This window comes from Oryzias latipes, chromosome 22 (genome assembly GCF_053564925.1).
Source record: "Oryzias latipes strain Hd-rR chromosome 22, Olatipes_Hd-rR_3.1".
In the NCBI taxonomy this organism is placed as follows: Eukaryota; Metazoa; Chordata; class Actinopteri; order Beloniformes; family Adrianichthyidae; genus Oryzias; species Oryzias latipes.
In genome coordinates, this window is record NC_136258.1 from 20,558,278 (window position 1) to 20,571,646 (window position 13,369).

General features: G+C 39.9%; 3 protein-coding genes across 16 annotated transcripts in view; 1 reads left to right on the forward strand and 2 right to left on the reverse strand.

Moving 5' to 3' along the window:
• Positions 1–3,126, forward strand: part of LOC101173106 (oxidation resistance protein 1) — an 18,419-nt gene extending 15,293 nt beyond the window's left edge. For 8 of the 14 annotated variants that reach the window (XM_020713486.3, XM_020713487.3, XM_078940583.1 and 5 more), the window contains 3 exons: positions 60–155; positions 933–1,002; positions 1,905–3,126. In XM_020713486.3, the coding sequence (XP_020569145.1) occupies positions 60–155; positions 933–1,002; positions 1,905–2,068 (330 nt within the window). In that variant the 3' untranslated portion in view covers positions 2,069–3,126. Of the gene's footprint in view, positions 1–59; positions 156–932; positions 1,007–1,904 lie in introns of all 14 variants that reach the window. The other 6 variants (XM_020713488.3, XM_078940577.1, XM_078940579.1 and 3 more) reach the window with 1 other exon arrangement.
• Positions 2,804–10,930, reverse strand: selenon (selenoprotein N). The gene is made up of 12 exons (XM_023951986.2): positions 10,493–10,930; positions 9,830–9,947; positions 9,067–9,197; positions 8,245–8,457; positions 8,036–8,160; positions 5,746–5,883; positions 5,579–5,660; positions 5,280–5,468; positions 5,100–5,205; positions 4,562–4,674; positions 3,983–4,084; positions 2,804–3,743 (listed from the first exon to the last, which is right to left on the reverse strand). Exons 1-12 carry the CDS (start codon positions 10,679–10,681, stop codon positions 3,576–3,578), a joined length of 1,674 nt encoding a protein of 557 aa, XP_023807754.1. The 5' UTR covers positions 10,682–10,930; the 3' UTR covers positions 2,804–3,575.
• A 1,207-nt stretch (positions 10,931–12,137) lies between these two features.
• znf593 (zinc finger protein 593) lies at positions 12,138–13,077 on the reverse strand. Its single transcript, XM_011490302.4, has 4 exons — positions 12,963–13,077; positions 12,523–12,716; positions 12,376–12,438; positions 12,138–12,311 (listed from the first exon to the last, which is right to left on the reverse strand). The coding sequence occupies exons 2-4, from the start codon at positions 12,708–12,710 to the stop codon at positions 12,185–12,187; spliced, it is 378 nt and encodes a 125-aa protein (XP_011488604.1). The 5' UTR covers positions 12,711–12,716; positions 12,963–13,077; the 3' UTR covers positions 12,138–12,184.
• Between the last annotated feature and the right edge of the window lie 292 nt (positions 13,078–13,369).

Here is a 13,369-nt window from a genome sequence, read left to right on the forward strand (position 1 = left end):
GTGCTTTCATATCCATCCTGTTTTAGTTGCCTTGTTTTATTCATTACTTCTCATCTCAGATTTTCGGGGCCTTCCTGTCTCACCCACTGAGACCCAGCGAGACTTTCTACGGCACAGGAGAGACGTTTCTCTTCATGCTGCACCCCCGCTTCAAGGTAACAACACGGTATAGGTTGTACAGTTTAATAATAGAGGATAAACTGCTTTGTATTGTTATTTTTTGTAACCATAGAAATTAAGGAAAAGTTGGTTTTGTATTGGTTAGTAGCTCATTTTGAAACCAAAAGCCCAACTTAACCTCAAGAAAAAAAGAAAACATTTGTCCAGTCCACCAAAAATCCAACATAAACCACAAAGCTCAGAGCCCCACCCTTCACATTTGGTATGATTGAAAAGCCACAAATGTTCTCTGTATTTATCAAAAAGAGGTAATTCGTTAGTTCGCAGTGGTTGGAAGATATTCAGGTGGATGTTCTGAAGAACGTTTTCACAGAAGATTTGACACCATGGATAAAGAGCAGATGGATTTGGAGTTCTGCAGAAACCAGAGCAGAAACACTAAAAATAGTGTGTTCTGTGTCTCACAGACATGTGGCAAGAATAGCTGTAATTTGTAATTTTTTTCAGCCTATTGCAGATATGATGAAAAAGAGCGATGAAGAGCTTTTTAAATTGAAAAAACTGCATTGCAGAACATCCTCCTCCAATCAGTCATCAAAAGAAAAAATTAATTTCGTTTTTTAGTCAGGCAGTAAAACCTTTGTGGTTTGTCTTAAAGTTCTGATGTTTTCTTTAAATGTTTTGGGTTTGAGCTGAAATGACTCTACAATATTTTTGATTTATTAATATTTAATTTCTGAAGGGGTCGATTAAAAGAAGATTACTATGTTTGGATAACTGATCGGAACTTTGTGATTCTTCTGTTTTTTTAGTGTTTCAAATGGACTGGAGAAAACTCATTTTTCATCAAAGGAGACTTGGACTGCTTTGCTATTGGTGGAGGCAGGTAATTCTGTTTTTTTACAATTCATTCCTAATGTATTTGATGTTGATTAAGAAGAAGGTTAAACATATTTAGGATATATTCTAAGAGTGATAGAAGCATGATTGACAGAAAATTTAGAAATAGCTTAAACCTACCTATACAACCCAAACTGATTTATTACATAAATATAATGTAAAAATCAAACCGATAAAAATTAAACTCAAACTCAAGACATCTCAAATAAATGGGGTTTTAAAGAGGCTGGGACGTTATGTGATGGCAGGTCCTGTTAAAGAGGGGCAGTTTTAAACATCTAAGACATTCAGTAAATGCCGTCAGTTCTGAAAATGTTTTTTTTGTTGCACCGGTAATGTTAGGTTGGGGGGTATGAGGGGCTAGCGGGTGAGCATGTGAACAGAGAGATCTCAGCGACTTGGAGGGAAAGGGGGCGGGGTTGCTCTCCGCTAATGGTCCCGCCCACAACTCGGAGGCAAATTTACAAGGAACTACTGCTGCTCTGCCTTGTGCTATCTTAGATGACCCCACCCTTGCCTTGACGTGTTTTCCCTACCATGACAAAGGTGGATAAAGGTGGAAAGATTTCATGTAATCCATGGACACCAGTGAAGATCACAAATCATTGAAGAAAAAAGGTTCAGCGCACTGTCTAGTGGGTCTAGATGACCCAACTCCCAATGTTAAAGTGCCTCGGATAGCACAAGGGTTAAAACGAAACTGCAAAATGATAAATAAAATACCAAATACATCAAAAGATGGTTGGAGAGGGACTTACCTGTTGTTCAAAGGCAGGATAGCAGAAGCAGTCCAGTGTGTCAAAGTATCAAATCTAAAAGCACTAATGTTAACATGTAAAAGAACGAATCCTGGTCTTAAGTCCCCTCTTTGCTTCTGTCCTCAGTGGTCACTTTGGGCTGTGGGTGGATGAGAGCCTGTACGTGGGGCGCAGCAGCCCCTGCTACACCTTTAACAACTGCTGCCTGTCGGAAACGGCTGACTTCCACATCATGGAGCTGGAGGTGTGGACGTTCAGCTGAGCCTACCGGGGGACTTCTTCTCATCTGACTCATAGACTTCGTTGCCACTGATTGGCTTCAGTGAGCGCAGACTTTATCACAAAGCAAAAAACAAAACAAAAACAGTCATTTGCTCATTCCAGTCATTGTTATCACATAGAGCTAACAAAAAATGGTGGATCTTGAACTGATCACGATCTCAGAGTAGATAATTGTAACACTGGAGTCATTCCTGTGGGGACTTGGCAGCCAAATCAGGTCTGCAGATGTAAAAAGAGCTAAGATATTATAAAAATAGAGCATTCAAATCTTTATTTCATAATAGAGCTGGTTACAAGTATGCACTTTGCTAACTTATTCATTATTCCTTACAAAGACACATTTTGTGCCTTTTTTGTTTGTGCATGTTCTGAGTTTCATGCTGCCGCTCAGCTCTTTAGGAGCACCCAAAAACTACCTTTTAGTCGTATTTAGAAATGTCTGCACTGCATTTCTGTACAGCGTGCTGTCTCACAAGCCATCTCCTCCTCCCCTAAACCACTCACCATATTTAAAAATTCTTTCATAACCATTTTAGGTGTGTGGAAACCAAAGCCGTTTCCAAATGAAGGTAAAAATCAATAAAAAGGACTTTACATTCACAGGGTTTTGTCATTCTGCTGCTGTAGATGCTTCTGCTCTGACTGACTTTGCTTGCATTGTACAAAACTGTGGGTTAGTTAATAAAACTAGCACAATGTAGACTTTAACTGTTGTATGATTGTTGCAAAGAAACACAATACAGTCCAATAAAAAAAAAACTTTAGTGGGAAAAAATGAAAACAGAATTGGAAGGCTTTTTATATAAAAGTCACTCAAAGTAAGCATTTTATGTCAAATCTTCATCTCTGTATGCTTATTTTACATTGTTTTATGGAAATACAAGAAAATAGATTGGTGTGTTACATTGAAAGGTCAAGGAGATCCTTTTATTTACCCAGAAACACCAGCTGTTTGTTGACATATGCCCATCTGTTTATCATGCTTGACATGACAAAACAGTGCTCTTTGTTATGGTCACATCTTTTGAATTTCAGATTAAAACATTTCTAAGTACACAAAGATAAATGAGCAGTCCATTTCAGTTTTCCTTCTGCTTTTGTCACAAGTCAGAGCGGGGAGTTTCCTTTCAGACGCCTCAGCAATGACATCAGGCTTCGCCCGGCTCGGATGGAGCTTTCAGGCCAAGACTTCACAGACTGCAGAAACGTAGCTGGAGGAAACGAACAGCGCTCCGACTCTGGATGACTCGGCAGCTTGAAGACTCACCGTTAACTATTGCTCATGTAAAACCACCATTGTAAAGAAATTAAAGGACATCAGGTAGGATTTGTGCTCAACTCTAATGGGGATTACCAGGTTTATATATTTTTATTCAAAGCAGCGACCAGAAATAAAGTTTTTAATCCAAAAACTGCATAAAAAATGTTAAATTAAATAGTAAAGAGAATACTAAATCCATTTTCCAGCTGCCAACACAGACATTCAAAGGCACCATCATTACGTCCTCTAGCGAGTTACTGTGCCGTGTACTCCTTTGCTTTCTGGAGCCCCTCCTTCAGGAAATTGATGTAAGTTGAGGTTGATGGGTCCTCAAACCCAGCTGAGAAGCTGACAGTCGCGCCTTCTTCCTCCGGTTTCATCGCAGTTTGATCCAGAAAGTAGTTTGCATTGATGTGGTGCACCTAAACAAAGACGCAGCTTTTTATCCCCAAATAGCAACAGGATGGCAGTTGATATGATAGAAAAGTAAATGTAGACTTAAGATCCAACTGGAGATTGTTTGGAGATGTTTTTGTGATAAATTATAAGCATTTATTAGAACAGTTATAACAATCAGGTAATTGTTTGTGCTCAATTTGATTGATGGGCTAGGCATTACTGTACGGTAAAGTTACAGTTTAACATTTTAAGACATGCTTACAATGGTTCCGTTGGGCAGTGCCACTATCATCTCCACAGGAAAACTGTACTTTTCCAGGTGTAAGCGAGCCTTTTCGCCTAACTCTGGATGCTGCACATCAGCCTAATAACAAAATAAAAAACATTACATTCATTTATTAGATCTATTTAAAGACCCACTCTGATCACCTTTTGATCTATTTTCAAAGTGTTTTTTTTAAATATTATGATTATGCTGTTTTTAGGCAAAATCAAAAACCTGTCCTTTTCAAGGACAGAGTTTCTGCAGAGCGGCAGGTGTTCAATAGAAATCTGCCTCTGAGTTGTAGGCGGGACTGTTGGTGCAGAGCGACCCCGCCCACTTCCCTTCCCCGTTGCTGAGAGCTCAGAGCAGGAAACTTGTAGCCCAAGCATATTTTCTACATCACAAATTCACTTTTTTCAGCAACATGTTTTTACAATTCAAATAAAGAAATATTTTATATATATTTTAGGCATAATTGTCCATCATCAGAAAAATGCTACTAGAACATGTTAAAAACACAAGTTTCTTTCCCCCTTTAAGGTGACCTTTGAATCTTCTGTGATTGCTGTTGCTCACCTGCATGTTTTCCAGCTCTTTGACCAGAGACCAGCTGCTGATGAAGCTCTGGTTAAGCAGAGCCAGGATGGGCGAACTTTCCAGGACCGTCTCCCGGAGAGTTCGCCCTGAACCTGCAGAGATGACAATGGATTGAACCATATTTTTTTTTTTTAAGTACAACATGGGATACACTTCATCTACCCATGTATGAATTTTTTATTTTGTTTTTTTTTTTACGTTTTTTTTGTATTTCTTTCTTACTTTTTACAACTTTCAAGTAAGCTTAATCTCAGTTTTCTAAACTCTGAAGTTTTTCTAAACAATGTAAATCAATTGATCCACTGAATTTTTTATTTCAAAGCTTTGGAAGTATCTTTTTTTAAAGTATCTCATTTGTAAGAATCTGCCATTTACTGCGTATTGAGTTTACTATATGGCTGTAAGATTGGAGAACTAAAAGAAAACATCACATTAGGTCATTTATGAAGTGGAAAAATTCCTAAACGGAGCAGCCAGAAACTCAATTTAAAGTTATTTGTCTCATGAATCCTCTCACCTCAGCAGGACTGATCGTCTAGAGCTCCCCAAAGGAGAATGGAATGCACCAACTTCTTCTCTGCCTCAGCTTTCTTGAAAGCTTCTGGAAAGGGAAAGTATGGTACCTGCAAAGAAACACACGTGTTTCTCACATCACTGAGAATCCACTAATGGCATCCTCTAAATCCACGGTGGTCACCTTCTTAAAGGGGTAGAAGGTGACCTCCAGATGGCGAGCAGCTTCTTCCCGGCTGATCTCTGAGGACCAGTGTATTTCCTCAAACACAAACTGAATGGGCTCACTGCTGCTGTCTCTTCTATCGATGATGTTTCCCTCCTCATCCAGGATGATGGACGGAGTAGAGGGGCCTGTGGATTGCAGCTCCATCTGGATAGAAAACTTCCGATGTTCAGGGATGTCTCAGAAAGTGTATTTCGTGACTAGACAAACTGAAAAACAGAAATGAATGGTAACACGTGTCACCAGTACTGCAGCACCTGAGGCAGGTATCCAATGTCCACCTCCATGTTGCTGCTTTCGCTGGCTCCATAAAGCCACTCCATGTCCACATTCAGGGATCTGCAACACAACCAGCACACAAGCTGACTGTGGAACGGGATCACGATGCAAAACTACTGCGCAACGGCTTGAAAAGGAGTCTTACCTATCATTTGGAACGTAGAGGTGGAAGTATCGAACATGGGAAGCGTCTTTAGACAGGACGATGTTGCCGGTGAATTGGCCCGGGGTGAACCAGAACGGAAAATTTGGGACATCGTTGAGCTGGAATTCAGCATGAATCCTGCAGGAGAAAAAAAAAAAAGAGTTTATGAAAAAAATTAGCTGTGGAGGACCAGAACGCCAACACTCTGACTTCCTGTTTGAATCCAGTTTGAAATGGAGTTATCAGTTCAACAAATTACCACTAGGTGGCTTGCAACACAAGCAAGTGTGTAGAACAGTCCCACTTACCAACACACATAATTACAATCTAGTTCCAAACCTACTATTATGATACGTTTTTGTTACGTTTGTCTTCTTTTTTTAAATTAAAGTCATTCTCAAATGTGTTTTTTTGCATGTTTGACACAGGTGACCTTAAAATCTTCAGCTCTGAAACGGCCTCCCTTTACTTTGGATCTGCCAAAGATGGCAACAAATCCATAGCTAGCATTAAAAAAACTTACCACACGCTGCCCATCTGTCAGTGGGAATAACATGGATGCAGGCTTTACTTGATTTTCATTTAAAAGATAGGAAATATTTAAAGTTTGGATTTTACAAAGATTGTTTTATTGTAGTAGGTTTAGGGGATGTCATCTGGACTTGGTTATTAAAGTTAGAAGACGTTTCGCCTCTTATCCAAGAGGCTTTGTCAATTCTGAATTAGCTGGTCTAAGAGCTGGTATATATATGCGTTCAAGGGGGAGGAGTCAGACCTGAAACTGAACCTCGCTCAAACCATCCTTTCTCTCTGGCTAGAATTCGGACTTCACTGTCCTCGAAAGAGTGGTTTGTGGCCTTCAGGTGGAGATGTACTGAAGACTCAGGTCCACTTGGGTTGGCTCTGCGATGTTGGTAAAGCCGCTTGTGTAGCGGTTGTTTGGTTTCTCCTATAAACTGTTCATTGCAGTTCTCTTTGCAGTGGATAGAGTACACAACAGAGTAATGTTGTGTATGGTAAGGATGGTTTGAGCGAGGAGTGAAAGAAGCCATCTTTGTCAAGAAGGATAAACCTTCTCTTAATAAGAATGGTGGTCTCAGGTTTATTCTTCCATCCATCTACGGCAGTGTTTTGAAACCTAAACAAACCAAACCAGTTCCACCTGAGTCGTTAACCGCTGAAAGAGAGGACCAATTTGGAGAGTGAGTCACTGGCTCCCCAACCCCCAGCAGAGGACAAAGGACTATTAACCACCCGAAACCATGTAGGCTTATTGGACAATACCTCCAGTTTCAGGTCTGACTCCTCCCCCTTGAACGCATATATATACCAGCTCTTAGACCAGCTAATTCAGAATTGACAAAGCCTCTTGGATAAGAGGCGAAACGTCTTCTAACTTTAAAAACCAAGTCCAGATGACATCCCCTAAACCTACTACAATGGAACCAACCTGGATGAATGAGAGTCTTCATAGACAAGATTGTTTTATGTTCATTAAAATAAAGGGTGTTTTTTAAAGGCAGATAATGCTGTAAATTTGTGACATTTTTTTTTCTTCTTTTGCTAATCACTTTGTCACTTTGTCACATCACTTTGTTAGCGTCTTCATCGTCATTTTAAGACCCACTCCGATGGAAATTGTGGTTTTGGTATTTTTAACATGTTCTTGTGACATTGTTCTCATAATAGAGGACATGTATGAAGAAAATTAAGCTTAAAATTGCATTTACGAGTTTTTCTGTATTTGACTTGTTGTTAGTAAGAAGCAGTTGGAAAAAAAATGCGTTTTTGTGATGTAAGAAATACAACGGGTGGGCCCCAAGCTCCCTGCTCCACTTCCTCCTCCAAGCTGGCATCTGGCTCAAAACTGTACGGCAGGATAGCTCAAATATTGCTCGCTATTTTTGTTGCACCAGGAATGTTGATGGCAACAAATCCATAGCTAGCATTAAAAAAAGTTACCACACGCTGCCCATCTGTCAGTGGGAATAACATGGATGCAGGCTTTACTTGTTTTTCATTTTAAAGATAGGAAATATTTAAAGTTTGGATTTTACAAAGATTGTTTTATGTTCATTAAAATAAAGGGTGTTTTTTAAAGGCAGATAATGCTGTAAATTTGTGAAATTTTTTTTCTTTTGCTATTTCAATCAGTTACCAAAACATAAACGGTAGGAGAAAATATTTGTTAAGGACACTTAATACTGAGGTGAGGAATGCATAAAATGCATTAGTGTCTAGATGATAAAAATCCACTGTTGTTTTTGCATCTTCCTGACTGACTTCTCACCTGAAGACGATGTCATAGTAAAAGTCATTTTTGGCACGGATGCAGGCGACTGCGCCCTGAGGAGCGAAGCGAGGCTTGACAAAGGGCCGTGGATGGAACAAACTCAGCAAGGAGTGAATGAGCACCTGCAGGATAAAAAAATGAGTTCATTGCAAAGTACACGAGGTAGAAGTTGAAATTCCACTGCAGAGTCGGGATGTTCAGGATACCTCCTTGCCCTTTGGAGTGGGAGGATGGTAACGGTTGTTGGGCAAGTATCCAGTAAAGATGTTGAGCTCGCTGGGAATCACCCACCAAGTGTCACCCACGTCTGCCTTGTTCTTTGGGGGCAGAAACACTCTGAACTGACTGGCGAAGAACGAAGAAGAAGGCACGGCGGGGCTCTTCCAGGAGCGGAGACCACTCAGAGAGCTGTGAGAGACCTGCCAGAAAGGAGGAGGGGGTATTCCAGACCACTGACTGTATATGAGAACTGGACCGAGTGTGACTTTCAACCAAATGTCAATTCAGTCGCCTTTTTTTTTTTTTTTTCATTACAAGCACAGCCATATTGGAGCCAGACGATGTCAGTTAGTAGTGATTGGTACAAGTTGGATTGAAGTCATTTTTTATATGGCAACTATTCTGGCCAATTGCCGTACAACTTGAAAGCAGTTGACAGGAAGTTTCTGTCAATCAAATGCTTCAAATGTTCAAGTGACAGCAACCAGGCATCACATGCTTTTATAAAGGCATCTGATTGGTCAGTTTATAATTGAACTACAGAAAAGAATAAGAAAGAACATGTAAAAAATAAGGCATCCGAGCAAAAATGGTTATTCTGATACACAGACTGATTAAGTAATAGCTGTTTATTTCTCAATTGAAGTCTATGGGATTTTGGCTTCTTGCAGCCGACAGGCACTTCCTGTTTGGAATACCCGAGGGAAAGGGTCACACAGTCCAGTTCTCATATACAGTCAATGTTCCACACTCTGGTGGCTTTGCTATTTTACACTAATTTCCAAAAGTTATAGTTTTTTTTTACATACCCCAAGGAAGCCATCTTTGCTTTTCGTCATGGAATCAAGCAGCAGGGGCTGCATTTTAGCCTCCAAGGTCAAGGTTTCTCCATTGGGGTCTTGGATCACTTCTTCATCCACATCCACCGAAGGGGTGATTCCTTTGAGGAACATCACTTTGTTAGCGTCTTTATCGTCATTTTTAAGACCCACTCTGATGGAAATTGTGGTTTTGGTGTTTTTAACATGTTCTTGTGACATTGTTCTCATAATAGAAGACATGTATGAAGAAAATTAAGCTTAAAATTGCATTTACGAGTTTTTCTGTATTTGACTTGTTAGTCAGAAGCAGCTGGGAAAAAAACGTGCATTTGTGATGTAAGAAATACAATAGGTGGGCCCAAAGCTCCCTGCTTCCTCCTCCAAGCTGGCATCTGGCTCAAAACTGTACGGCGGATAACTCAAACATTGCTCGCCATTTTTGTTGCACCAGGAATGTTAGGTTGGAGGTGTTTTGGGCTCGCATAGCAGGAGAGCTCTCAGTTATGGGTAATGGGGGGGGTCACTCTGTGCCAATAGTACCGCCCACAACTTAGAGGTGAATTTCGGATGAACCGCTGCCGCTTTACAGAAATGATGTGCTAGAAAACGACAGTTTTTTATTTTTGGCTAAAACCAGCATAATCATAATTAAAAGATCACTGAAAGGCTTTTACAATACAGATTTAAAGTTGATCGGAGTGGGACTTTAAAGAAGAGGAATGACTTGTATCATCACTTAAAATGATATAACCTGTAAGCTTTTCTGCAACTGGTTTGAACTCCTCAGGGCTGAGATAGAGGTCATGATCCGTGTCCAAGGAGGAGAAAAGGAAAAGACCCTCAGCGCCCAAAACGCGAATGCTCTCTTCCTGCAGAGGAAAAAAAATAGTGACAGCGGGTTATCAAGAATATTCCAACAGATTTTTTTTTTCCTAAAGCAAAGGAGACATCAAATCCCTTGGGGATTCCTGAGAGGGTGGCGGAGGGGAATTTGCGATGCTGAGCAAACTGAATCGGCAGGGGTCTGGGGCTTGGGGGGGGGGGGGGGGGGGGGGGTTCTGCCTGAATGAAGATCAGAAGATGATGAGTTCCGGTGAGATGCGTGCCTGCCAGCATCCGTCCAATGGAGGGGAAGGGAGGTGCGAGATTCAAGATCCTTTTGTACTTGTTCAGATGTGGTTGAGGAAGGGGGCTGGAGGGGGTTTACCAGCTGAGAGACATGCCCACCCACCCATAAAACCAGCAGGAGCTGGAAAAGCTGCACATGTAGGGGTTAAGGCATCTGATTAAAAACAATACACTGATTTAAAAGAAAGAAGTGATCTCCTCTCTTATACTGATTTATGATTTTTTTTAAATGTAATTTAACTTTTTTGTTATCTTAATTGAGCTGTAAACACAAAAAAAGTCTCACGTGACGTTTGAGGAGCTGGGTATCCTGGTAGTACTTGATCCCATAAGCAACAAGAGGGGCAGCACAGACCAGCATCAGGGTCCACACCCCCCTGTAGAACCTGGATTCAGAGGCCGGGGTTCGGAGCCCATTCTTCTCCGCTGTCTTTCGCTCTGCCTCGGAAGTCTTTTTATCCACGTCTGCGGCCATTATCGGACAACTATTTAGAGGATGGCATCCGATAGCATCTTAACCTAGACTTTTCGAGCCGGAATTCCTCCGCGGATTGTGGGGAGAGAATGTTCGGTTAGCCTGGAGCAGTTCCTGTGCGCCGTTAGTTCCAGCAGCGGCTATGAGACGTGAGTTTGCCTCCCAGATTTTCCCCACATCCAATCTGGTAGCGTCTGGGTGTTTTAGAAAAAGTCGAGTTAGCCATGGAAGCATGCGACCAAAGCGGATCTTTAACATTTTGAATTTCAAAATAAAGTCATAGATTAGCAAGTAAGTACTCGACACAAACATTTGCTTTAGTTCCTCAATATTTCATCTAATAAAGGATAGTTTGCATGACTACCAACTAACGTCAATATATTGTAAACCCAATTTATTAAATTTTTAGGACTAATTGACCAGGTCTTGACAACTTGACCTACATTGCACGGTTTTATTTTGAAAGACCCATACCGGTAGTTTATAATTAGTCCACTCCAACTTTGTAAACAAGTTTACAGCCAATTTTAAAGCGGTAGTTCAGTTTGTTCATGCAAAGAATGCCTAGTCTGACCGAAATTACATGTTTCTTAGCTGGAGGCATCTGCCAAAATCTTTAGTAACTACCCCGTCCACCGGCAGGGGTATACATAGAGGATTTGCAGTTTTAGTTATCCAATAACATCTTATTAAAGGGGTCTTTAAAATTTAAATATTAAGTTAGCTTGTGAAAAATAGAGAAATGTCCAGGCATTTTAAATGGTTTAGGATTAAAGCTTTAAGTATTTTATTTGAGTTACTAATTGTGTTGAGACGAACAATGTTAAGTTATTTAAGATGTACAGTCTTAATGGCTGTGCAAATGTTTCCTGGATGTCTTTTATAAGCTGTTTTGCCTCAGAATGCAGGTTTTTGGTAAAGATCTAGATGCATGAATGTTTAACTACTGTCACGGCTTGATATTGTCTTCTTGACACACGTACACACACAAAAAATTGTCCTCAAAAAGAAGAGGGCTGTTTTAGATTTTTTCATTCATAAATTATCTTGGCTTTTGCACTCTTTTCAAATCAATTTAATTTTAAATAAGTTAACAAATAGCAAGATTATATTTATCATATGATTCTGCAAGATTTAAACTAAAAGAAATGACAGGATTGTTTATTTACAAGTGTTTAAAGCTTCAATGGTTTAAAATAGTAGATGATTACTAAACTATTGTACAGGAGTCATTTTTTTAATGACTTTTTTAATGGTCTACACAAATCAGTCGATTTAAAAACCATATTGGACCCAGAACTTACACTAATTTACAACACAATTCATCGGAGTTGTTTTTCTAAAATTGTAATGTAAAATAGACAGAGGAAAATTCCATGGCTGCTTGTCGACTCTAAAGGGAAAACTTTGTAATTGAAGCACAGCGTTATAAATGCAGAAATAATAAAAAGCTTAATGTTTCTACCTAAATTTTATTGACTTTACATATTGATTGTTTGTTTTTTAGTCCATGTCTTCCTCCACCGGTTGTGTCTTGACTTCGATCATCTTTGGAGGAATGTAGGAGCCCATGCCTGCCGCTCTGTCTGCCTCAGCCTGGGTGTAGGGCTCCTCTCTGAGCTGCTTCAGCCTGGATGGAGAGAACAGTCAGCTCGTGTCGATGTTGACCCAAAGATCAGAATCTGCCTTCTCACCGTTTCTTGTGTACTTTAGTTTTGAAGTGCTCCTTTAAGGATCTCATGTCCACAAAATATCTCCTGCGAGTCCAAAATCAAGGTCAGTACAGCAACGAAAACAACAGTAAAGGTTGAATGCGTAAAGGCTCAAAGAGTGCCACTTACGCGCAGTGTAAACAGTAATGTTGTGCGCATCCCGTGACGTCATAGTCCACCTCCTGGTTCAACAGCTTGGCTGCGGTCTCTGGCTTCATGTCTGTGTGGATCTGATCCAGATCTTTCGTCCTGCGCTTCGTCTTCAATGTTTTTATGTTTTTATTTTTGTGGTTCCCCGTCTGTTTAGACTTACCCATGGTTCTCTACCCAGCAGGAAGGCAAATAAACAAAAAAATATTCAATTTCGCTTTTTATGAGTACCGAGTCACGAAACAGTTTTTAACACGAGTAGTGTTAACATTGGGAAAAGCCGCTAGTTTTCCACATTATTTAAGCTGAAATGGACAGTTTGATCAAAACCAGTAACATAAATAGATGTATTTGGATCTAATTCAAGCTAAGTAGATCTAGTAACTTAAGATTTTAGTTGATCTGTACTGATCGCTTACCTTTTCCACGTGAGACAGAAAGAAGTACTTCCGAGTCAAAGGGCAGTGAAGTATTTCTGCTCACCTGCAGGGGGCGGCATATTTTTTACAGTATGTATTTATTTTTACCATGAGCAATAGGCTACACAAGAACGGTGTGTAAATTGAATGTCTGTATGGATTTTGTTGACTAAAAAGAAAAAAAAAACTTAAAACGCATTTAAAATAAAACTACAAAACAGTTAAAAAAATAAATAAAAGAAAAGAAAAAATCTTTTGATTGGTGCCAGTAGGTGTCTACCACAAAGAACGTTCAAAAAAGATTTGGGAGAAAATTAAGAATTGATTTAATCCCACCTATTTTTATTCATATTTTCATGTTTTTTAGGTTTTTTATTTATTTCTAAATGATCAGTTACTGTAATTAT